The 24293-nt window shown below is 54.0% G+C and overlaps 8 protein-coding genes and 1 non-coding gene across 9 annotated transcripts; 7 read left to right on the top strand and 2 right to left on the bottom strand.

Moving 5' to 3' along the window:
- Nucleotides 1–63: 63 nt before the first annotated feature.
- D7B24_001209 (uncharacterized protein) lies at nucleotides 64–2653 on the top strand (the record flags this gene model as incomplete). Its single annotated transcript, XM_028635450.1, has 3 exons — nucleotides 64–226; nucleotides 467–1077; nucleotides 1133–2653. 3 exons carry the CDS (start codon nucleotides 64–66, stop codon nucleotides 2651–2653), a joined length of 2295 nt encoding a protein of 764 aa, XP_028492065.1.
- Nucleotides 2654–3657: 1004 nt separating this feature from the next.
- Nucleotides 3658–5724, top strand: D7B24_001208 (uncharacterized protein; the record flags this gene model as incomplete). The annotated part of the gene is made up of 8 exons (XM_028635449.1): nucleotides 3658–3923; nucleotides 3985–3995; nucleotides 4060–4144; nucleotides 4195–4569; nucleotides 4630–4869; nucleotides 4929–5075; nucleotides 5135–5348; nucleotides 5404–5724. 8 exons carry the CDS (start codon nucleotides 3658–3660, stop codon nucleotides 5722–5724), a joined length of 1659 nt encoding a protein of 552 aa, XP_028492064.1.
- A 751-nt stretch (nucleotides 5725–6475) lies between these two features.
- Nucleotides 6476–7930, top strand: D7B24_001207 (uncharacterized protein; the record flags this gene model as incomplete). Its single annotated transcript, XM_028635448.1, has 7 exons — nucleotides 6476–6557; nucleotides 6630–6684; nucleotides 6756–6902; nucleotides 6967–7528; nucleotides 7582–7610; nucleotides 7668–7760; nucleotides 7819–7930. 7 exons carry the CDS (start codon nucleotides 6476–6478, stop codon nucleotides 7928–7930), a joined length of 1080 nt encoding a protein of 359 aa, XP_028492063.1.
- A 290-nt stretch (nucleotides 7931–8220) lies between these two features.
- Nucleotides 8221–11928, bottom strand: D7B24_001206 (uncharacterized protein; the record flags this gene model as incomplete). Its single annotated transcript, XM_028635447.1, has 4 exons — nucleotides 8221–9032; nucleotides 9250–9443; nucleotides 9554–11593; nucleotides 11651–11928. The coding sequence occupies 4 exons, from the start codon at nucleotides 11926–11928 to the stop codon at nucleotides 8221–8223; spliced, it is 3324 nt and encodes a 1107-aa protein (XP_028492062.1).
- A 1318-nt stretch (nucleotides 11929–13246) lies between these two features.
- D7B24_001205 (uncharacterized protein) lies at nucleotides 13247–14056 on the top strand (the record flags this gene model as incomplete). Its single annotated transcript, XM_028635446.1, has 1 exon — nucleotides 13247–14056. The coding sequence occupies one exon, from the start codon at nucleotides 13247–13249 to the stop codon at nucleotides 14054–14056; it is 810 nt and encodes a 269-aa protein (XP_028492061.1).
- A 2015-nt stretch (nucleotides 14057–16071) lies between these two features.
- On the top strand, nucleotides 16072–16809 carry D7B24_001204 (uncharacterized protein; the record flags this gene model as incomplete). Its single annotated transcript, XM_028635445.1, has 1 exon — nucleotides 16072–16809. One exon carries the CDS (start codon nucleotides 16072–16074, stop codon nucleotides 16807–16809), a length of 738 nt encoding a protein of 245 aa, XP_028492060.1.
- A 987-nt stretch (nucleotides 16810–17796) lies between these two features.
- Nucleotides 17797–19404, top strand: D7B24_001203 (uncharacterized protein; the record flags this gene model as incomplete). Its single annotated transcript, XM_028635444.1, has 1 exon — nucleotides 17797–19404. The coding sequence occupies one exon, from the start codon at nucleotides 17797–17799 to the stop codon at nucleotides 19402–19404; it is 1608 nt and encodes a 535-aa protein (XP_028492059.1).
- A 396-nt stretch (nucleotides 19405–19800) lies between these two features.
- Nucleotides 19801–19872, top strand: D7B24_001202. Its single transcript has one exon. It is a non-coding gene; the product is annotated as a tRNA-Gln (tRNA).
- A 1225-nt stretch (nucleotides 19873–21097) lies between these two features.
- On the bottom strand, nucleotides 21098–23300 carry D7B24_001201 (uncharacterized protein; the record flags this gene model as incomplete). The annotated part of the gene is made up of 3 exons (XM_028635443.1): nucleotides 21098–22318; nucleotides 22381–22829; nucleotides 23054–23300. The coding sequence occupies 3 exons, from the start codon at nucleotides 23298–23300 to the stop codon at nucleotides 21098–21100; spliced, it is 1917 nt and encodes a 638-aa protein (XP_028492058.1).
- Between the last annotated feature and the right edge of the window lie 993 nt (nucleotides 23301–24293).

Here is a 24293-nt window from a genome sequence, read left to right as displayed (position 1 = left end):
AACGCCCCGAAACAAGGGAAAGGAGGGAGGGGGCAAGGGAAGTTCCAAGCAGCAACACCAGCCATGACTGACGAGCCAAACGAGAATCATAGCGACGCTGCGAACGAAGGCAACGATGACAGCAGCATCAATGCCTTCGAGGGTGGCCTGGCATGCAATGGCTGCCGCCGGCGCAAGCTTCGATGTTCTCGCGAGGTTCCCACGTGCCAGCAGTGTCGGAAGATCAGTGAGTCTACAACCACTCCACATGAGTACCAGGCCCCTCAAGACTTTGGAATAGTTGCCTGATAGTGAGCGCTGTCGCTAAGGTAGCGATTGTGTTTACGAGACGAAGCGAGTAAAGCCGGGGCTCAAGCCTGGCGCAGTCGAAATGCTCCAACGACGACTTGGTAAGCTACGAGCGCGCTGAATGTCGAACGCTTGATTCCCCAGAATGGAAACCTTGCTCACTCCACTGGCCTACTAGACGCCCTTGAGAAGCTCATTGAACAGCAAGGTCCCCGGGTGGCCCAAGACGGCACAAACTCTCAGGACACGGCAAAAGACTCGGTTTCTCCTCCTGCAAGCACGAATCCATATGAGATTCTTTCTTTATTTGCACGAGAGTTGCAACGTTTCAATGAAATGGCCGCCACATCCCCCGACCACCAGGTTGTGACAGGTCCAAGAGACAGAACTCCCCCGAACAAACGCCGTCGAGTAGATACTGGCTCGGCTGCCGGTATGACTGGACCTCGTACACAAGTTGGCCTTGAAATCCCACCAATGCCAATTGGTGAAGCTTTAGAGGCAGCTATGTGCTCTTACTTTAGCCACATCCACCCATGGATACCCATTATACACGAGGGCCGCCTGCGACGTCGTCTCGTCCGCCCAGCTGATAACGAAAGGCTACGGGTAGTGCTGTATGCCATGATGCTCTCTGCGTCTCGATTCATCGAAGACGTAGAAATTTCATCCGCCTGGACCCTTCCGTACGAACAGCAGATGAATGCAAGAGACTGGATCGTCGCCGAAGCCATGAAGAGTCCTAGCGTCGAGAGTCTCCAGGCTCTGGTCATCGTAGCCTTTAACGATGTATTTTGTACACCTTGCGGACCCTTTTGAGCCAATGCTGACATCCATAACTCAGATAGGCAACGGCGAGGGCTCACTTGCATGGTCATTAGTCGGGTCTATGACTCGCACTGTTGAGTACTTGCAGCTGACGGTCGAAATCGATGGGACAGACAGGCCCTCACTGATTCAGCCCTGGGTCTCACTACCACCTCCTCAGGATTGGACAGAAGCCGAAGAGCGTCGCAGGGTGTTCTGGTCCGTTTTCAATCTGGATCGGTTCTGTTCCGTATCGATGGGATGGAACACTAGCCTGACCTCGGACGACGTGAGCCGTCGTCTACCGTGTGATGGCTTTACCTGGCGGAAAGAAGACCCTGTGAACACTCCCTATTTCGGCATCTGGGACAAAGCCGCTGGCCGCATCGGCAACCCCATCGCATTTATGCCTTCGCACTACCAGGCCTCGGAAAGCGAGAAACGTAGTCCTTCTGACCCGGGGGCGTCGCCAGGAGCCCAGCTTCGAGGAACCGATATGTCTGCAGTTGGAGCCTTTGCATATAGCGTGGAAGCAACCGAATCACTTAGTCGAGTGAATGCGTACTTCCTCCAGCAAAAGGTGAACATACGAGACAACCGTGATCTGTCAAACTGGCTTACACGCTTCAAAGAGCTTGATCTTCGTCTGGTCCATTGGAAGATGTTCCTACCACAGAAGTGGAAGGCCAATATGGCAAGGCAAACGTCACGGATGGACCCGAATTTGACCCTTGCTCACATCACCCACAATACCTCGATTATCCTGCTTCACCAAGTTATGGCCTTCCCATCTCCGGAATGGAGTTTCAAGGACCGCCTCCCGACCCTCTTAAGCTTGGAGACTTGCCAGGCTGCAGCTGTCGAAATCGCAACGATTACGCAGAATTATTTGAAGAACGCACCTCCGACGGCACCAGTGTCCAGCCAGTTTGCTTTCGGCATTTACATTGGCGCAAAAGTGCTCCTGCTGTACTGGAGACATGCCGCAGCACAGAGCTCCGCCCCGCAGACTCTTGCGCCTGAGTTCTGGTCCCTAGTAAGGAGCCTGGATGAGATGGCAAGACGCTGGACTGGGCCTCACAGGCAGGACTACGAGCGCCTGAATCTTGCAGCAAAGTACTCGCGTAAATTGTCTCAATTTCATAACCGATGTCAGGGCGACGCTTCGTATGCTATAAACGTTTTGCGATATACTGCCGAAATCGATCAAACGCCTTCACTGGGCCGGCCTGGGTCAGATGCACGGTATCAGGCAGGAATTGGAGCTTTTGCGACAGCCTCTGCAGCTCGAAGAGAGTCTCATCCAGCACAGCCACGCCCTGACTTCGGATTAGGTGACACCTTCACGGTCCTACCGCCGACACAAACAGCTCCGTCAATGGGCTTCACGACTGGTCCCACTGGTCTTCTCCAAGCACAGTCTCCCATCAGCGCCACCGGTAGTGGAGAACTGGGGGCAATATCCCAGATCTTCATGGACCAGCAGTTCATGAACATGGATCGTGTGATCAGTTATGATGATGGGGTATTTCAGTCAGAGTACGAAGGACTTTGGTGAGAGCACGAAACAAATTTGTACTAAGACCATTTTGTATGGGTTTGGGCTGGCATAAGTGCGTATCTTTCTGGACGCCACCTGAAGATTATCTGATCTCATCAACTCCCAACTATGTGAAGTCCGTAGAGAGGCTGTAGGCATTCTTGCGTAATTTGAAGTATCCTAGATATTGTAACAAGTGTAAACGTGTCACGCCGTGAAAATACATATTGCCACCCTTTATCAAATTGGGTTCAACCAGTCCGAAAGATCACCCTCGACGTTGAAATACATCCCCAACAAGGAAAAGGGGCGCTTCTCCCAGCACTTCTCCCAGCAGTTTGAAAGGTGGAAGTAGGCTGAAATGAAATTGGTGGAAAGAAGATCCGGACTGCTACTATTTTAAACAGGCAATCGACTTGTGATGCAAGTGTCTACTCGAACAGAGGAATGACTTTGAGTGGGCCATACAAGCAACAACTTTGCAATCGTTGCGCAATCACATCTCACTTCGGGACATTGTCAGGCGAATTAGCGAGTGCAACACGTCTTGGAGTCTTTAGCTTTAGCGACGGAGCGAACATCATCCGGAGACCGAAAGCGCTGGGGCTTCTCCTTTGCGCCGACAGATGGTCCGAGTCAACGGTGGCAGAAAAACTAACTTTTAGGCTGACACACCAAACGTGCTCCATTTCGAGATTATGCTGAGCGGGGTCGCAAATCCAAATCCAGCCACGATCAACTACAGCAACGGACAGGACCTTTCCCGAGGCCCGCGAGTGTCGCCAATTGCTCCATGTTCCGACAGGCCTACCAAGTCAGCGGCTCCTCGTGGCAATTTGAGTATCTGGGGTAGATCGACCTACTGTCACTTACTCCGGGGCCCCGGACAACCAGTGGATACGTTCAAATATAATTAAAACCTCGTCGGATGGCCATTGAGGATCCGAATGAACAAGTTGATCTCGGATTCTACGACCTCAAGACTATACATCCGTCGCCGCTTTGCTGAGGAATTGCCCATCATGTCGACCTCCCAGCAGAGAACGAACGATGAACTCAACATCCAACCTGTGCACGAGCAGGCCCAGCGCCCATCCGACTCGGCAACGCCAGTTGATCCGCCCGAGAGTGTGGTCAAGAATGGAGTTGTGGTGAGCTCGTCTGCAAAGCCTCCACAGAGAAACTTGTGGATTGCATGGCTGTACATCTTCGATTGGTACCCTAGTCACTACAGCAAGGAGGAGACGAGACTTCTCAAGAAACTAGACCGCATTATCCTGCCCCTCATGTAAGTCTTCGTTCTCTCGCATGAGCGTGTTGTAATTAGCAGCGCTAACTCTCATTGAAAGCTGTTCCATGTGTATGTGATTCCTCTCCCACGGTCTTTCAGCTTAGCTGTAACGGGAAAGTCTAACAGTGAAAAGATTTCATCAAATGGCTTGATCAATCAAACATCAACAACGCTTACAACTCCGGCATGAAGGAGGATCTCAATCTGAATGGCATTGAGTAAGATCCCGGCTGTCAAGATTTATCAAGACCTCTTACTTACTTTACAGGTACAATCTGTTCCATACATTCTACAACATTGGTTACCTTGTCCTGGAAATTCCCGTCATGTTGATTATCTCTCGACCCAAGCTGTCTCGCTGGATCCTTCCAATTTGCGAGCTGCTATGGACCATTGTCACTTTCTGTCAGTCCCGTAACAACAGCGCTGAGATGATCTACGGTATGCGCTTCCTCATGGGTCTTTTTGAGACCCCGGCTGCCAGCGGATCCCTGTATATCTTGGCCTCTTGGTACAGGTCCGAGGAGGTGTTCAAGCGCGCCGGCGTGTGGTACGTCTCTAGCAACATCGGCGCCATGTTTGGTGGCTACATGCAGGCTGCAGCTCACGCCGGCCTGGACGGCAAGGGTGGCATGCAGGGATGGTATGTTCACGATGACGCCCTTCTCAAGCCCAGCTTCGTATTGCTGACTTTGTTGCACAGGCGCTGGGTTTTCATCATTGACGGAATCATCTCCCTTCCCATTGCCATCGCAGGTTTCTTCCTGTACCCCGGTATCCCTACCAGCCCGCGCATCTGGTGGCTCAAGGAATCTGAACAGCAACTGGCTCAGGCCCGCATGCAGGATGACGGTGTGAGGAAGAGTCGCAAGATTGGCAAGCGTATGCTCAAGCGCGTCTTCACTCACTGGCACTTCTACGTTGCAGTGTGCACATACGTCTGGTATGAGCCATCATCTGCCCGACGACCGTCTACGTTTTCACTAACATGTCACGCACTAGTTTCCAGCTGACGACCTGGGTTGCTGGCCAGATGATTGTCTGGGTCAAGTCGACAGGCGAGTATTCCGTCGAAATGATCAACATTCTCCCGACCGGCGTCCAAGCCTTCGCCATTGTTGTCGGCGTTGTGGTGCCCTCATTTGTGATGTGAGCTCCCACTACCTTCTACAGTATCTCAGATGAACCATCGCTAACCCGCTTTGCAGGGTCTATCCAATTTGGGTTCCATTCTTCTTCGCGGCAACCATCCTTCTCTTCTGCCACTCCACACTTCTTGTCTGGGATACGCCGCTCGGTTTGCACTTGGCTGCGTACTTCATGCTCGGCATGACCTCCTGTATCACGCCCATGCTATTCCCCTGGGTACATCTCATTATGAAGGATGATAACGAGGCGAAGAGTTTCACGACTGGTGCTATGGTAAGTTTCCCACTCACGACAGGTCAAGGTCCCGCCCTAACCATATGTCTTCCAGATGACTGTCGGCTGGGCTTTCTTCACGTGGTACAACGTGGTCACCTTCCCCATCACGGAGGGACCCCGTTGGACTCGTGGCTTCACGGCGAACGTAGTCCTGACCTGCTGCTACATGACCTTTTTCTTGATCGGGCAAATTCTCTGGCGACGTGACCAGAAGAGAGGCCTGTACAAGAGGTCTATTGAGGAGGAGGAAAACCAGGAGGCCCTCGATGCAAAGCTTGAGGAGCCCGACAGTTCCGACTCGAAGCCCGGACATGGTGCTATGGAGGTCGAGCAAAAGCCAGTGGGCCTGAGTATCACTGAACGCAAAGAGTGACATGGAGACCGCCGCCACGTGGTCTTTTAATCGCTGATGAGGATCCTGGAAGACTTGGTCAGGGTGGTAACAGGGTGGTAACTTTGGCGTCGGATGCAGGCCTCAATGTTTGCAGCAGTAGCCAGAGAGTAGAAGCATGCCACGCTCAGCTAGTTGGAATGGATCTCGCCTCTATTTCCCGAATGTGTCTTTGCAACATGGTAGGATCGCATAATGGTAGCATCTTATTTTGACAGCTTCACAAAGATTTACAAGCTTGCGGTTGCGTTGACGTGGTTTCCTAGCTTGAGCCCATGAGTTATTTGCTGTTGGTGGTTGTTCCATGTCTGCGCCACACGTTGCAGCCACCCCGAGGACGGCCATCTTCGTCAGTTTCACGTATATCTCCAGGCATAAATGTGAGTTGAGTGACAAGAACATGGCTGTTATGCTCAGTAACATGACACAAATACAATTTGCCCGCGGGCCTCGAATACGGCGCTGCTTTTCTCTATTTTCATCCCAGCGCCACGCCCTTTTAAGCCGATGTCGGCGATTGCCCCGCCTCACACAGTATGATATGACTAAGACGACTTCTGACAGCACGAGCAAGGTTTGAGTACCTCATTAGGTCACAACCCGCGACAAAACGTCTGTTGACCACACTTCAGATGTCATGACTAGATCTCCCCGTTCAAGCATAGGATCTGACCAAACAAATCCTTTTTTTCTCACAACAACACGCCCCTGAGTTTTCTGAATCTCGTACAGCATGGATCGCTCCAAGCCGATGAAGGCTGTTGTTTTCAACGGTCTCAAGAGTGTCTTGGTACAGGAGAAACCTATCCCAGCGAGTAAGACACTCACCTTTGACACGCTCAGAGACGGCTCTGGAGATCAAACCCGCATTCTGACTCCGAAAATAGTCCAAGATCCGAGAGACATCATTGTCCGTGTACAAGCTGCGGCTGTCTGTGGCTCGTAGGTGGTTCTTCAGCCAACCCAATCTGTGTCCATTGCGGTAGGCACAGATCAGTTAACTCATCATGCAGCGACCTCCATGTGTACCGTGGAATTGAGCCTTGCGCGGCTGGCGTGACCATGGGTCACGAGTTTAGCGGTGAAGTGGTCGAGATTGGCACTTCGGTCCAGACGGTCTCCATTGGTGATAGGATTGTGTCTCCTTTCACAACCTCGTGGTTCGTGTTCATCTTGATTTCCTTATCGCCGAGACCAGAAACAGTGTTGACAACGGGCATGTAGCATGGCGTGCTATTTTTGCCGCAATGGATACTCGTCGCGCTGCGAGAACAGTCTCTTGTTCGGCTGTGAGAAGCTCGACGGCGCACAAGCCGAGTACGTCCGCGTTCCCTTCGCCGACGGCACGGTTCTCAAGGCCCCCGAGAGCCTCATGACAGATGCTGCCCTTCTCATGGGCGACATCTGGCCGACTGGATTCTTCGGCGCCTCGAATGCCAGGGAAATGCTTGGGCTCGAGAGGTGGGCCGATGCCGTCGTGGTCGTCATTGGGCTAGGCCCCGTCGGCCTGTGCGCCCTCATCACAGCCCTCGAGTACAGTCCCCGCAAGGTCTTTGCCATTGATGGCGTCGAAAGTCGCCTCAAGCTTGCGGCAGATCTTGGCGCAGAAACACTAAACTTCCATGAAGGCACAGCAGCCATGCTGAAGAGAATCCACGAGGTGACTGAGGGTCGTGGTGCTGATGCCATTATTGAAGTCGTCGGTCTCAAGCCGGCGATGCAGACTGCTTTTGACTTGGTTCGTCCGTGGGGTGTCATCAGCAGTGTCGGTGTTCACAGTCAGGAGGTTCGTTGCGCCGTAACATCCTGTGGAGCCTACCCTAACCGCACGTTTAACAGCTTCCATTCACCGGCGCAGATGGTTACGAGTAAGTCACAGGCAGTACAAGCCTTAGCTTACACCACCTATGCTAACAATTATCCAGCAAAAACCTGCGTGTACAGATGGGCCGATGTCCTGTGCGATCCATCTTTTCTGATGCACTTGATTTACTGGAGAAGAAGCAGCACCTCCTCGGGTACAGACGGCAAATCACAATTTCCATCGGAAACTTTCGCATGCTAACAAGCTGACAGATTCATGTTCGATAAAATAATTCCCCTTGACGAAGCGCCCGAGGGGTACAAGCTTTTTGACGAGATGAAGGTCCAAAAAGTCATTCTTAAGCCTTGGGAGGGTCGTCAGTAAACCATGACCAGCGCATAATGAACAAATGCCGACCAAAACAAATCATCCCAATGTGAAACAAACGACAAATGGCCTCGCAATTCACGGCGCGTACCAGACACCAATGGAAAAACACTTCTTGACTACATGATCCATGGATAGATACCTAGGCATATCGACCAAACATTCTCAATCTTGCCACACTCTCTGGCACTTGAATTCCAACTAACAAAAGAGACCCCTATCCACGTAAACGCATAGGACTATATTCCCAGATTGAAACCGGGCCTTCAGAGGCGAGCATGGGGGCTCTAGATACGAATCGCAGCAGCCTCACCCCCTCCTCCAAACAGGGCGTCGTTCAAACAGTCAATAACAGAGTTCCCATTCCCTAGACCTGAAGTCAGACAAGTAAGGACATTTCCGGCGGCGAAAGGGCCGAGAGCTGCAGTGCAAAGCGGCAGGTTGATGGCCAACTGCACGACGGTGTTGTCTTGCAAGTTCTGGCACGGGCCCGGTAGTTCACTGATGCAGGTTGATTGCAGCGCTCCCTCCAGGCATCCCACGACTGTCGTTCCGAGGCTGTTCTGGCTTATCAGATCAGTACCAAGACAAGTGGCGACATTGCCGACGGCAAAGACGCCGAGGGCCGCCGTGCAAAGAGGGATGGCGGCGATAAGGGCGAGCCCGTTCACGTCTCCAAGATCCTGGCACGGCGCGGGCACCTCCGCGCAGACAGGCGTGACGGGTGTCGGCGTTGCCGTGGCGCAGAGGGCAGGGTCGGTGATTGTGACGACGCCAGATCTTATGCCAAAGGCAATTTCGAGACATTCGACAACGCCGACGCCGGTGCTGGAAGAAGTAATGGAGCCTGTCGAGAGACAGCTAGCAGCGCTACCCAGGGCGAAAGGCCCAAGAGCGATGGTGCAACCAGCGATGTTCCCGATCAGCTCCAAGCCGTTGCTGGACGACAAAGATGAACATGCGGATGGAAGTGTCGTGATGCAGCGAGCCTCAAGTGCGGTCAAAACACACTCCGCGATGTCAGTACCGGCGGTGAAGATATTGATGTTGGTTGTCAAGCACGTCAGAATGTTGCCAGCCGCGAAGGGTCCAAGAGTAACTGTGCAAGAGGCCAAAACGGGAATCAGAGCCAGTCCACTGGTGTTGGGTATGTCTGCACAGCTTCCGGGCAGACCAACGCTACAAGTCTCGGTCACAGTGGTTTGAGTTACAACACACTCAGAAATAGTGGAAGACGCGGAAGACTCGACAGTGGTAGATGGAGTAAGGGATGACTCGGCGGGCGCAGAGGAGACAGGCTCTGCACTTGAGGCTACTGCAGAAGACGCTGGTGCAGAAGAAGCTGGTGCAGAAGAAGCTGGTGCGGATGACGCCGGTGCAGAAGAAGCCGGCGCAGAAGAAGCTGGTGCAGAAGAAGCTGGTGCGGATGACGCCAGTGCAGAAGACGCCGGCGCAGAAGAGGCCACAATCGCGCTTGATCCAGCGGCCGAAGAGGCTGGCTCGGAAGACACTGGCTCAGCACTTGAAGCCGCTGCTGACGAAGCTGGAGCGGATGAAGCTGGCTCGGAATTAGATGCAGCAGCAGAGGAAGCAGATCCAGCACTCGAAACAGGAGCTGACGATGCCGCCCCTGAAGAAACCGGCGCAGCGCTCGATGCATCAGCCGATGAGGCTGGCTCGGAGGACGCGGGTACGGGGCTCGACACTGCTACAGAAGAGGCGGATTCTGCGCTCGAAGCAGCCCCTGACGAAGCAGCTCCCCCACTTGAAGCGGCAGACGTCTGTGCTCCAGAGGGTTCCTGAGTACCCAAAGTGACGGGTTGCTGGCTAGAAGCAGCTGAGGCACTGTTGGTCTGGCTTGCGGACGATGGCTCGTCGCTCGGTCCAACAGGGGTGAAAATGATCTGAGTACCAATAGTGTCCGTGCCGGTAGGAGCAAGGGTCAGGGTTGAAGGACCGCTGCCAGTCCACGAGCCTCCATCAAGTGTAGTGAAAGGTCCGGTAAACGTTGTTGTTGATTCGGAGGGAACAAAGACGATCACTGTACCCGTCAGGTCGCCAGAAGACGGATCCCTCGTGAAGGCTGTAGGGGCTGTTCCTGTCCAAGAACCTCCCGTGATTGTGGTGAAGGGGCCGGTGAAGGTAGTTTCAGCCGCATCGGAAGGATCAAGCACAATGATAGTGCCAGTGGCGTCGCCTGGTCCTGGTGGAAGAGTAATTGATGTAGGAACCGAACCTGTCCAGCTACCACCCTCAACAGTTGTGAACGGCCCAGTGAAAGTCGTTGTAATATCCGTTGCAGGATTCAAGATAATAACCGTGCCTGTGGGATCGCCTTCGTCAGGGGCCAGCGTGATTGTAGTTGGTACTGCCCCAGTCCAGCTTCCGCCATCGACAGTTGTGAATGGCCCAGTGAAAGTGGTTGGGCCCGTCGGCGCAGGACTCAAGATAATGACAGTGCCAGTGGGATCGCCTTCATCGGGAGCCAGCGTGATGGTGGTAGGCACAGTCCCAGTCCAGGTACCGCCGTCAACAGTTGTGAATGGCCCGGTGAAAGTAGCTGCATCTGTTTGTAGAGGGTCAAGAACTATAACCGTTCCTGTGGAGTCACCTGATCCTGGAGGCAGGGTAATAGACGTGGCAACAGTTCCAGTCCAGCTTCCGCCATCAATCGTAGTGAAGGGTCCCGTGAAGACTGGAGGTTCTGTTGCAGTGGGGTTCAGCACAATGACTGTCCCAGTAGCGTCGCCAGGGCCAGGGGGCAGAGTAACAGTTGTTGCACTAGTGCCAGACCCGCTACCTCCTGTTACTGTTGTGAAAGGACCTGTGAAAGTCGCCGCTCCTGTGATCTCAGGCTCAAGTACAATCACGGTTCCAGTAGCATCACCTGGGCCAGGAGCAACAGTGACTGTGGTGGCAGCAGTACCGGTCCAGCTACCTCCAGTCACCGTTGTGAATGGACCAGTAAAGGTAGTAGCATCAGTGACTACTGGATCAAGGATCACTACAGTGCCCGTAGTATCCCCCGGCCCAGGGGGCAGTGTAAAGGCTGTGGTGACTGTGCCAGTCCAGCTCCCGCCGGTGACTGTAGTGAACGGCCCAGTAAAGGTGTCTGCGTCGGTCACAATTGGGTTGAGAACAATAATGGTGCCAGTGGAATCCCCAGCACCTGGCGGCCGAGTTATAGTAGTTGGAACTGTGCCAGTCCAACTGCCACCAGTGACCGTGGTGAAGGGTCCGCTGAAGTCGGAATCTAAAGTCGGGTTGAGAACAATGACCGTGCCAGTAGGGTCACCTGCATCAGGCGCAATCGTAATTGTAGTAGGTGCTGTGCCGGTCCATGTACCACCATTTATAGTAGTGAATGGTCCATCGAAGCCAGAATCAGAAGAAGGGTCGAGGATAATCACTGTGCCAGTGGAATCGCCAGGGTTTGGGGCAAGAGTCACGCTTGTGGCAGCTGTGCCAGTCCATACGCCTCCTGTGACGGTGGTAAAGGGACCGGTAAAACCAGGGCCCGGCTTGGTAGGCTCCAGGATCACAACTGTTCCTGTTGTGTCAGAGCCAGCGGGGGGAACGGTCAAGGTCGTAGCAGTTGTGCCGGTCCATGTCCCACCTGTCACGGTGGTGAAGGGTCCGGTGAAAGCAGGATCAGGATTTCTGGCAAGCAAAATGATTAATAATTTATAATGGCGGAGACCACTTGGATTCACTTACAAGGTTGAAGTGTATCGTGCGGTCGTGGTAGCCAGGAATTCGGAAATAATAAGAGTTGGTGCATTGGAAACGTCGATGGTAGTCCCGGCGACGGTCAACACTGTGTTCGAACAGACGAGTGTACTGAGGTAAATGGGAACTTTTTCGACACAGACTACAGGCTGCAGAGTGACTTCGGCGTGAGGGCAAACTGCATTTCGTGGCTCAGGACGCGCTGCTGCTGGACGTGGAAGCAGGGACAGTCCACTCAGCACTGTAAGCGTGAGTGAGTTGAGCATGGTTTCGAGTTACCTTCCCAAACGAACGGCAACGGATGGGACTTGTTGAAATAAGAAGAAGAAAGAAGCGAGTGACTTGATGGCTGCCAATGTAGATTCTCAGAGCAGTGAAGTGCATAGGGCAGTTTATATGTGTAGCCTCTGTTGGTTGTGATCTAAGGATGGGATCACTCATGGTCTCTTGGAGCCTCCCTCGAGTTCCTCGGATGGAATCTCTGGTCTACGTTGACTCCACCCCTTGACGATGGGAACAACAGACGCATTCGCTCATTGACAGCTTGGCTTTGCCCCTTTCCGGTCAACCCTTGGTCACAGGAGTCCTTGCTATGCATAGCTTGACACTAGTCGAGACGCGCTCCCGTACCACGGTGTCTGGAAGCTGCCCAAGCCACCTACGCTAAGGGCCGAGACTGAGGAGGCACACAGGTGCAGAATGAACGCAATGGCATGCAGACAGCCTGTTCAGGCTTGAGTGAAGCTCGTGAAGACACGAAAGCTTCAAGCAATTCACGCCACTACGGATGCAAATCTAAACATGAATCCGCGTTGGAATTGATTCTGTCACGTCAGTATTGGCATGCTATGAGACGAGGGTTGTTCCCCGTCACATGTGATGAAAAATATGACTGTCTCAACTAAGGTTCATCTCCTCGCTTGTCCAAATGGCCTGATTTGATGCTTGCAGTAATATTAACGAACCATACCTTCGGAGCTGAGATATCATTTCCGGAATGCAGTGAAGTTCGTCTAAAAACTGTCTTCCGGAATGAGTTGATGAGGGGAAACACTGCCAAGTCGTGAACCAAAACTCCATCAGCCAGCACGGCGGACCTTCTTTGGGACAGACGTGTCAGATGGAGTGGCTGCAAACTGAGTCACAAAGCTGACATTTTCAATCACATAGTGTGACGCCTCATATCACGTTACCACTGCCGAGACAATTAGGATGTAAGTTCGCAGCTGAAGGGCTAGAGTTTTGATAATAGCACCTGTCGAGTCAGGTGGAGCTGACAGGAAACAGTCTCATCGCCAGCCAGACTAGGGGAATGAAGGGTCGACTTGGACATATCAACAAGATGCATCGGGACGTATTCTGCTTTCAGTACAACTGCTCCAGAATGCGGAAGGTAGTTTCTGGGAAAGCTTCAGGCCTGCAATCACCAATTCAGGTTGCGCGCCATCGTTGAACGTATTTAGAGGCGGCTCGCGGCCTCCCAACTGGTAGCATTGACACAACAGTGGCCCCATCGACTAATTCCTTCACCCGGCCGGACATTCGACATTACTTCCACATTCTTTTGATCTCGTTTTATTCACAATGTTTTTACCACTGCTGTTTCTTCTCCCTGTGCTCTCTTCGGCCTCCCGCCCCGAGGGCCCCATCGACAAGCGCTGTGCGGGAGCTGCGGTTTTGGCCCCCCCCGTTACCTTGACAAGTCTCCGTCCAACGCAAACATGGGCTGCTCAGGACGACAGCAAGTCTGCTTGTCCGGTGACCTACACCACTGTACTCCCTACTCTGGGCCCTGGTCCAGAGCCGGGCTCTCCCAGTGGTCTACATCCCCACACATACACCGTGACATACGACTGCGATGGCACAAGCTACTCGCCCTGCCGACTTCCTGACTCGAAAGACATCTGTCCCCCTGGTTTTGTCAAGACCGCGACTGTCTGTGACACGTGTGGTTCTTCGCCAGTCACATACACGCTGACAATTCTGGAACCGACCCCTACGACTGTGCCTCATGCCACAGACAAGAAAGGGCCGGATTCGACGAACGTGCCTCCGAGCCCTGGCTCGGACCACTCTGCTGATCATCCTGGCGATCATTCCGATGGTGGCGGCGGGGTCAAACCAGTGGTTCCGATACCTCCTCAGCCTGAGTTTGGACCTGACAGCAACTCAACCGACCACATCGAAACTCCGTCCAGTCCAAGTAGCAAGGGGACAGAGGGTGATCGAATTAGCGGCACTAGCAGCACAGAAGCTTCTGGCTCGAAAGCCACCGACCAAGGGTCCGCGGAGCACGTTGAAGTTTCGGCTGGCGCTAGTCTCAAAATGTTCCAGTGGTTGGGCGAGACACTAGCGGTAGGTCTCGTTCTGGCAGCTGTCAACTTTCCCCTCTAAGAAGCAACCCACACGTCCTGAATCGGGATTGCGAAAATGTGGATCAGTGACCAAGCGTTTCTGTGGAGGGCACTGGACACGCCGCAACAGGCAGCTTTCCCGCGGAGGATGGGCCCAGTCGCAGCAAACCTGCTATTAGAAGCTTAGCGAATCCTACAATTCTGTCCGTTGCCATATGATGCGGCCTTAGTGAAGCCTCTCGAGGTCCCTTGTGTGTGAGCTTCGCCGAGATGACACTGCTCAGGAAGCTTAAAGTTAGCTGGCTGTTATTCAGAGCTGACAAACGGAGCGCTGTGTTCAGCCATTGGCATGGTGGCGCCGGGATCTATACTATTGTTCCCCTGTTCAGCTGCAAAGTGGGGCGCCAAACTTTAGTATTGAGATTAGCTCAGTCCCGAGGCAGCGGTTGTACCTTTTCTCCTCTCCCCCCCCTGGTCTAAGACACTCGGAATCACCAGCTCATTAGTTCGGCCTGAGCCGGCGCCGCCATGTTGCAAAGACAACCTGACAGCGACGATCTTGAATCGACAACGACGAAACCACATGCTATTGGAAGGCAATGCTGCCCAGGGGAGGTTGCAAGGCGATGTGTTTGCCTGATTTGTCTGTAGCGCCAGATTGCCCTCGCGTCGATTTCCGCTTTGGTCAAGCGCGACACGAATCGGGCAATGAAAGTGCTTGAGTTGGTGAACGTGAAGTGAAGCCTTTGGCAGCAAAATGTTGCATTCCAGCGCCGTTTCCTCGCCATGCAATGTCTGGAACCAGGCTCCCAATAAACTTGAAGATATGACCTACTCTACATTGAGGTGAAGTATTCAAGGCACTTACACTTGCAAATTCATCTTCCACTGCTGATGATTGAGATTTGCTAGATGGGAAAATCAAGCTCGTATATATAGGTTAAGAATATGGCTGTCTCTCTTTGCCCGTTTGTCCGGCTACACAACACATATACAACACATATAGAACGCTGAAAGACTCTCCCTTGTCATCATACTTACTGAGATCTTTGATGAACGCCAGACAACCCATCTTCAAATTCAAAGTTCAACAAAACGCTATCATATTAGAGCTGGGGAGGCATCTAATCACAGCATGATGAGTATACGATCAGATCCATGGGCAATACCTTTGCTGGGAACCTTTTTTACACTGGACTTAAGATGCTGCAACCCTGATGTTGATGACATCTATTATGACTGCTGGTGCCTCCTTCCAGGTTGCCTGACTGAAAGGAAGCAAGTATGATCAGGCAAAACAGCTCAACGAACGATATAGACAAACTACCAAGACACTGGTAGCGCTCTTGTATCAAACTTTGTACTAGACAGACAGTCCAAATCTGTGATACCAGACGTTGAAACCACCTTGCACCGATTTTTGCTCCGTTCGACACGGCTAACTGAACTGCCTTGCCTCCTCAATGAGTTGAACGTTATGCCGCTGCATATACTCTTTTCAAGTTCGCGCCCCACGATAATGCTGTGCCCGCAAATCTACACCAGAGACCGCCAGCCAATAAATCTAGACACCCAGCTACTGGTGAGCGTCCATAGATTCAATGGGATGCACAATTCACTGGACTGTGCCTGTGATATTTATTAATTTCTGAGTGTCTGAAGTCGAAAATTGTTCATTGGATTACCCCCAACTATGCTCATCCTCGGCAGTTTCACAACACGACCTGGAATTTCACGAACAACCCATCGATTCGAACTCCCAACCATTCATCGGAACTTGAAATCACTTTGATCGTAAGTTATCTCTTTTCACCCGTTCTTTTATTGTCATCTGGTAACTCCCTTGCCTCGTCCGGCACTTTCCGGTGTGTTCCGCCGTCTTTTGACAGGGCCGTCCGGTCCTCGTTCGTGCTATACCATTGCGTATTTCCTCAAGCTATTGAGTTTGAATTGCATTGAAAACTTCATACTTTGTTCGAGATTTTGCAAAGTCCTGAAAGCTATTCATCATCAGACGAGACCAGGCAGCACATGCTAATCAGAAATTAGGACACAATGGATCCTTACAACAACAATCATAACAACTACTTCCTGCCTTGGGGCAGCGAAGATGGAAGCTATCACGATCAAAGGCCCAACAATCACAACAACAATCCCAACTACTACTACTATCCTCCCGTTCCGACCGATTATCCTGTTCCTCCTGGTCCTCCCGGTTCTCCCGGTCCTCCTGGCCCTCCTGGTCCTCCTGGTCCTCTTGGTCCTCTTGGTCTTCCTGGTCTTCCTGATCCTCCCGTTTCTCGTGGTTCTATGGCAATCTGTCCTGGTGCCTCGTTCATTCCTCCTACAGCTCCCGCCCCTCCCGTCCGGCAGACCATGTCCACAAAGGCTCACTGGAAGTGCCGACTTTGCGTCTCCCGCAAGTTCACCTCGCTTTCGAAGAACCAGCGACACCCTCGGGACAAGTGCCGCGCTCCCCTCTCCGATCCCCGTCGCATCGTTCAGCACTACGCCACGATGCACTTTGAGCACAGCGAGCTCGAGCGCTGCAACGAGCTGGCCGACTGTCTTGAGACCAACCGCGCTTTCTTCGCTCCCTGGATTGAACGGCGTCTGCGGGAGTGTGACCTCGATGCCAGCCAGGACGTTGACCATGCGATCTACCACCTTCGTCGTTCGGGCAAAATGCTCATCACACTGCAGAAGGTCGCTTTTTGCGCTCCCAAGGAAGTTGCTCCGACTTCCAACATGGAGGATTCGGCTCCAGCTCCCGGCGAGGAGGAAATCCAGTAGAAAACCTTCATTGGATTCCTCCCAGTGTTGTTGTTACTGCCGATATGCAGCTTGAGCTTCACGGAAAACCCTTCACATGTGACCTCGGTCTTGGGGTTCGATAAATACGCCTTGATGAGGTCTCTGGTCTTGTAAGTTCATTCGGGTCTGCTACCAACGTTGCAACAACTAACCTCATTGTACAAGTCTACCACGTCGACGGATAAATCAATCACGAACAGGGAGGGGAAACACGGCGTTCTTTTGCTTTTCTAGGTAGCTCAGAATGCTACATTGCCGCTTAAGTAGGCTAAAAGTCTGGATTCTTCGTGATGCCAACGTGAATTCTACTTTGCAATGACAACGGGAGCCTGCCTTCGTGGATATGGGCGTTTTCTGAAGCCTTGCACGCCACACCTGCCCTTGTGAACCTCAATTGAACGAGCCATAAATAACCCACAATGATCGACGTGGGCCACACTCATGCTCATACACAGGTCATTCTGCGCTTTCGGCGAGCTGGTGCCCATTTTGAGTTTGCAAATATTCATCAAATCGGCCGACATGCCGGCCACTGAGTGGCTGGTGGGTGTTCCTTCCCGGAGTTAAGAAGCCTCTTAAACGTCAAACAGTCTCGATCAAGTCACTGTCGGAGCTCTATTCTTTAAGCTCGTTTTTTTCAACATTCGTCTCCGGGATGAGGTGGTCTCGGTTGGTGCGCATCTGGGGTCCAGGGTGATGAATACGACAGTCTCCGCATCACGGATGATCACGTACCGTGATCCATGCGGGTGTTTCTCCATGGAGCAAACGTCTCCTGTCCGCTAACGCAAACCATATTATGATCTGCCACGGAGCCAGTGCAATTAGTCCGATGCTGGCAATTTGTCCGCCGCCGCGAACTGCTTGGTTTCGCAACATTTTGGAGTTGCTTAAAAGAGGTCGACATCGCCTCTGGAAGGCAATGACCGACAGAGGTAGGCATCCAGGGACTCCAACATCATCGTGATGGTTTTCGCCAAGCTTCTCCCCTTGTTGGGGTTGCTCTCTGCGGCGACTGCTGTTGTGGGTTCCGCTCACGTCGCGCGTTGTGGTCAAAACGAAACCTCAGACTCCTTCACCAACCCAGTGCTCTACGAGGACTACCCCGACAACGACATTTTCACGGGCCCTGACGGCAAATTCTACTTCTCAGCGTCCAACTTCCATTTCAGCCCCGGAGCACCTATCCTCCGTTCCGGGGACCTTGTCAATTGGGAGCCCGTGGGCCACTCGATCCCACGCCTCAACTTTGGCGACGGCTACAATCTCAACAACGGTCGAGCCTACCGTGGCGGCACCTGGGCCTCGACACTCCGCTTCCGCGAAAGCAATGGCCTATGGTACTGGATTGGCTGTGTCAACTTTTGGCACACGTGGATTTTCACGGCGCCCTCGCCCGAAGGTCCCTGGAGCACGAGTGCACGTCTGGGCGACGGCGTATGCTATTACGACCTTGGCTTGCTGATTGACGATGACGACACGATGTACGTCGTGTACGGCTCTGGCAATGTGCGCGTCGCCCAGCTCTCTGCGGATGGGCTTTCCGAAGCTCGCTCGCAGGAAGTCTTCAAAGCCGCCGACGTGGGTGCTGATTCGATTGAAGGCAATCGTATGTACAAGATTAACGGGACTTACTACATCCTCAATGACCGGCCCGGATCAACGACATACATTTGGAAATCCGAGAGCCCATGGGGCCCCTACGAATCCAAGATACTCGTCGACAGCGTGACGCCGCCCCTCAACGGCGGCAACTCGCCGCACCAGGGCAGCCTCATCGAGACGGCGAAGGGTGATTGGTATTTCATGTCGTTCACCTGGGCCTACCCTTCGGGTCGTCTTCCCGTTCTCGCACCCATCACCTGGGGCGCCGACGGCTTCCCCGTCTTCGTCAAGGGTGCCAACGGCGGCTGGGGAGCCGAATACCCCCTGCCGTTGCCTGCTGAGCCTCTCTTCAATTGGACCTTCACCGAGACGTTCGCCGGTTCGTCGCTTGGCCCGACCTGGGAGTGGAACCACAACCCCGACATCGAGAAGTACAAGGTGAACAACGGCCTCACGCTTAGCACCGCCAGCGTGACGACCGACCTCTACGCGGCGAAGAACACGCTGACGCACCGCATCCACGGCGAATTCCCTGTCGGCACGGTCGAGATCGACTTTTCGTCTCTCGCTGACGGCGACCGCGCCGGCCTCGCGGCGTTCCGCGACCAGAGCGCCTCCATCGGCGTGTACCGCGCCGGCGACGCGTACACGCTGACTGCTGTGCACGGCATGATCATCGACGAGTGGAACGGAACGACGATTTCGACGGGACGCGTCGAGGCGACGGCACCGGTGCCTGCTGGGGCGCGCAAGGTATGGCTGCGGGCAGAGCTCGACGCGAGGCCGGCGGGCACGAGAGCGGCGAACTTCTTATACAGCTTCGACGGCAAGGCGTTCACGACGCTGGGCGGAACGTATCAGATGACGAACGGCTGGGCATTCTTCCTGGGGTACCGGTTCGGAATCTTCAACTACGCAACCAAGGCACTAGGGGGTTCGGTCAAGATTGGGTCGTTCACGACAGCGTGATCAGATTATTCAGAGACACCAGGGCCGTGCTTGGCAGGTTTTCATGATGTTTAGTGCTGTGCAGACCCCCGCTGTTTTGCTGGGTGTGTTTGCATCGCTCGGCAGCAAGGGGGCCGGCCTGTGTCTGTGTTGAGAGAAGCAATTGGAATGGCGGGGCGACACGACGCGCGGCGTTGTCTAAGTTTCATTGCTAGTTGATGCAGGCCGATTAACTTGGATCACGATTATCGGGCGCTACTGGAGAGCGATGCAACTAGATCGTGGATAGGTGACTTTGAATCGGGCATTCACGATGCAATTACATTCTTGCAAGTGGCAGCTTGAACGGGTTGGCGTAAGCTGAGGCTGTATAATCCTCAGCAGGCTGCAGGATCACCAGCAAATGAAATCTGTCCTGGTCTAATGGTCTAATGGTTATGACTGCGGATTCTGATTCCGCCAGCCCAGGTTCGATTCCTGGTTGGACCTGATTTTTCAAGCACCTCTTTTTGTGTGCACGACACTCTTTTGGTGCTCGCCCTGAAGTATGTCCAAGCCAGCATTCTTGGAGTGGTCACATCGACAACCATACTGTTACTAAACACATGGTCACCATGAGGCGCCCTACCGTAGATATTGTGAAGATGGCATCAGCCACGGGGTCCAGATCTTTGACCAGCGACGAGCGTTTAAGATCAAGACTGGGGACAGACCAGCAGCAGGACATCAGCATCAGGGGCGCATCGAAGCCTAGACACCCTCTTAGGAGGCTCATACTTAAACTGGATTGACCAAGCCTGAGCGGCGTAGAAGTAGTTGAACGATTCACCCAGCAGGGATAAGGCCGGTGTATCCGCCCACCACACACGGTCGATCGCTCGGGTATCCGAAGCCACTGCTACCCACCGCGAGTGAACCTGCTGTCATGGCTTGCCCCCACTTTCATCGTGAGCATCCAGATATTCACACTATCGCCTCCTTCCCTCTCTCTCTCTCTCTTCCTCTTGTTTTCCAGCTTGAAGTCTGGCTCTGTTCTTCGGATGCCGCGAGCCAGACACCACGTGATACCTCCGACTCTTGTCCACTGCTCCCTCATTGAGATCTCTAAGCTTGTTCAGCTGCCAGCTGGACAGTGGTTGTCTGTCGCAGGATATCGAGACATCTCGTTGTTGCCGCACAGATTGATCTGGCCACAAGTACGTGGGTGAAATCGACACGGATCACACCCGAGCTCGCCACCTCACACGCTACATCGTCTCAAATGATTAAATTCTCCACGGCCCTGATAGATCTGCTGCAGCATCTCGCGGTTTAGGCAGATCATGTCGGCCTCCTCTATCAAACTACAAGAAAAGAAGAAAAGGGCGACAAGCCGGGCGGACAAGACCCCATGCATGCGAACGAATGTGTCAAGTGCACGAAGATTGCTCCCTTTCCCTTCCCTTGCCATCGCCGTGAAACGCCCGCATATAACACACAGCAAAGCCAGACGTGCCAGGCCAAGACAGCCTTTCCAGAAAACAGTTGCCTCCTTGCCTCTTCTCTCCTGCTCTGTATTCTGCAGCATCCAACGGCACGTCTATTTCCTTCCATACGGTGTCCAGTCCCGTCCCTCTCGTGACCGGCCATGCAGATGCAAACACATGGGTAATATTTCGCTCATTCGGTGTTCTTGTACGCGTTTCCTTCTCGTTTGTCCTTCTCCTGCTCCTCTTTACATACCAACACCCTTGCCGATGCCCTGGACCCTGAAGCCAAGCTTCTCGAGCTCTGGCGCAGAGACAATGTTACGGCCGTCGAGGACGAGCTTGGGAAGCTTCATGTGGCGAGACACCTCTTCCCAGTCAACCGCGTCACCCTCATCCTCAGCAGCAGCAGTCTGGCCGCACCCTTTGCAGTCGGCAGCGCACTCCTCAGCGACAAGACGCTTGAGCGGGTCAACGGCTGTGCCGTTGTTCCCGCGGGTGACGAACTTCTCGAGGTCGATAATGTCCATCTCCGTAGGTTTAGGGCCGAGGAAGCCGGCGTTGGCGATGGCCTTCTGCTGCTCCTTGCTTCCGTTCCAGAGGCTCGTGCGACGGGCAGTGGCCTGGGCCTGGGCGGGGTAGCGGAAGTGGTACCAGGGGGTCAGAATGCAGATCGCGGAGGAGCCCTCCGTGGTGTCGCGCCAGTTGTTGCGAACCTTGATCTGGGAAAGCGTGCGCTCGTCCTTGATGTGCTCGCGGACCTCTTCCATAATCTCGGCAGCCGAGCAGCCGGGGTCGAAGATGGCAATCTCCTTCGGCCTCTCATTGGAGATCTCGCGGATAATGTGAACAGCAATGGAGTTACGGGTATCATTGGTGCCTTCCTTGAAAGCGAAGCCGAGAATGGCGACCTTCTTTCCCTTCAGGTTGCCGTTGAGAGCACGGTGGACCTTCTGGGTGAAGCGATCGCGCTGGTACTTGTTGATGTCGAGGACACCCATCCAGTAGTCAGCAACGGTGTCAAGGTGAAGTGTGCGGGCCATGTAGCTCAGGTTGAGAATGTCCTTCTCGAAGCACGAGCCACCAAAGCCAACACCGGCGTGAAGGAACTTCTTGCCGAGACGAGTGTCAGCACCAATACCCTTACTGATCTCAGACACGTCAGCACCAAGCTCCTCGCAAAGCGCGGAGATGGAGTTGATGGAGGAAATACGCTGAGCCAGCATGGCGTTGGCCACGAGCTTGGTCAGCTCACTAGACCACGTGTTGACAAGAAGAACCTTGACCTCGGGGACCCAAGCGGTGTAGATGCTCTTCAAGGCCGCAGCGGCGCGCAGACCGGCGGGCGTCGTGTTGCTACCGATCAGGATACGGTCGGGATGCATGAGGTCACGCACGGCGGTACCCTCGGCGAGGAACTCGGGGTTAGAAACAATCTCGTACTGGCATTCTGGCCTGTGCTGGTGCATCTGCGAGGTGACAGTTGGGTTAGCTTGATGCTGGGCAAATCGCCCGGGTGGGAGAGTCCTACAATCTGGTGGATCATGCGGGCAGTGCCCGTAGGGACTGTGCTCTTCTCAACAATGACGGCACCGTCCTTGGCGTACTTTGCAACAGTTTCTGAGGCACCTTCAACAGCGCTGAGGTCGGCAGTGTAGCCAGCACCAATACCGTAGGTCTTGGTCGGGGTGTTGACGCAGATCAGGACAATCTCAGCGGTGGAGATGCCGTGCTGGACGTCGGTGGAGAAGAAGAGGTTGGGCTGACGAGCGGGCAGCTCGACAGTCTTGTCGAGCCCTGGCAGGATAGCCGAGGTCTTCTGAGTGCCATCACGGGCGATCCTCACAATCTTAGGGAGGCCAGCCTCGTGGATGGGAAGGTGGGGGGAGTTCCAGGCGGCAACACGGTCAGCGTTGAGGTCGACGACGTTGACGATAATGTCGGGGTTGTGATAGGCAACGAGAGCGGCAGTGGGACCACCTAGGGGTAGCGAATTGAGTCAGTGGAACAGTTCAAACAAGGTCCTGGTAGGATTTTGCGGCCGCTGCGGTTCCCGAAGCCACGGGTCCGCGAGGTAATTTGGTGGGGTCGCCAGCAAAGCAGACCAGAGCGAGGGCTGCGGGCAGAGAGTTTTCTCGCGTTCGTTTCCGCAGCGCAAGGATCAAATAAGGCTCGCCGAGGAAGGGAATAGGAACAGGACATACCGACGAAGCCAGCGCCGACGAAGCAGACGCTCTTGACCTTGATGGGGGCTTGCTCGGCCATCTCGTTCTCGGGGGCAGTAGCTTGGTTCTTGGAGTCTTGTTCAGGACTCCTGGAGCGGGACGCAGGAGCGGTGGTGTTGGGAGTCTCGGCAACGGAATCGGCTTCGGAGTGAGCAACGGATTGCGCGTCAATGGGGGACGCTGTGTCGGTTGGGTTGAGGGCGGCGCGGTTGGGAATGGCAGCCATGAAAGCCGTCCGAGTTGGTGAGGGGCTGGGGTGGGAGGGTTGCAAATAAGTCGAGGTCGCGTTGCGACGCTGAAGGAGTCGCGTTGGGTTTATCGGGGAAGAGAGAAGCGAGTGGAAGTCGGATCGAGTTTCTCGAGGCGACCGTGGCAGAAAAGAGGGCGGGCGGGTTCAGGAAAAGGGGGTCGAGCCAAGGGGTTAGACAGGATCGAGTCGGATCTCGTGCTACTTGCGGTGTGGAGGATGTGGGTGCGGCTGTGGTTTGAAGGGGGAGGATGAGCGGACAGCCAGGCGGCAGAGTGTAGCAGAGAGCAACGAGGTTAGGTCAATTGCACCGTCCAAGGGAGGAGATCGATGAGGCAGTTCAAGTAGAGGAAGACGGGCGGCAAGTTCTTTCATACAAGAACGAAAACCGTCCGTCAGCAGCGATCGGGGCCGCCAGAATTTTCGTGCCAGGGACACTCGATATACTGGCTGTTGTTCGGGTGTGAATGTCTTGGCGCCCAGAATGTACAGGTCTGCAGCGTGACGGCGGAGCAGAGACTTGGTTGCGGCAGGATGTACCTGCCGCCCTCCATCTTCCTGCCCAGTTTGCCATGCCTGTCAGCCATGCCTGCCCGCTTGCGGTGGGTTTCGGCCTGTGGCGGCTTCACTGGCAGGAAGGAATTAGGGGGGTCGCACGTGGAGATGCGTTACAAATGGAACGCGACCACCCAATCTCCATGTTCAGAATGTTAGTCGTTCCTGCCAATCAATCAGACGGGGAGATGGGATTGCCCGCCTGGGAAACTAGTGTACCACAGCGGCCTCTCTAGTGCAGTGACGATGGCCCCCAAATTCCCTCCCCCAATGTCCCTAAACCCCCTGGCGTAGTGGCATGGTGGGCCGGCCATCCCAGTCCTTGGGTCCACGCGTAATTCTGAAAATGAGGTGATTGGGATTGGGACTGAAGCCAAGGTACCGCCTACCTTACCTGGTACCTTGCTGCAGGATTTC

This window comes from Verticillium nonalfalfae (assembly GCF_003724135.2).
Source record: "Verticillium nonalfalfae strain VnAa140/NRRL 66861 chromosome Unknown scaffold_122, whole genome shotgun sequence".
Taxonomy (NCBI): domain Eukaryota; kingdom Fungi; phylum Ascomycota; class Sordariomycetes; order Glomerellales; family Plectosphaerellaceae; genus Verticillium; species Verticillium nonalfalfae.
This window is presented reverse-complemented; position numbering and strand designations above follow the sequence as displayed.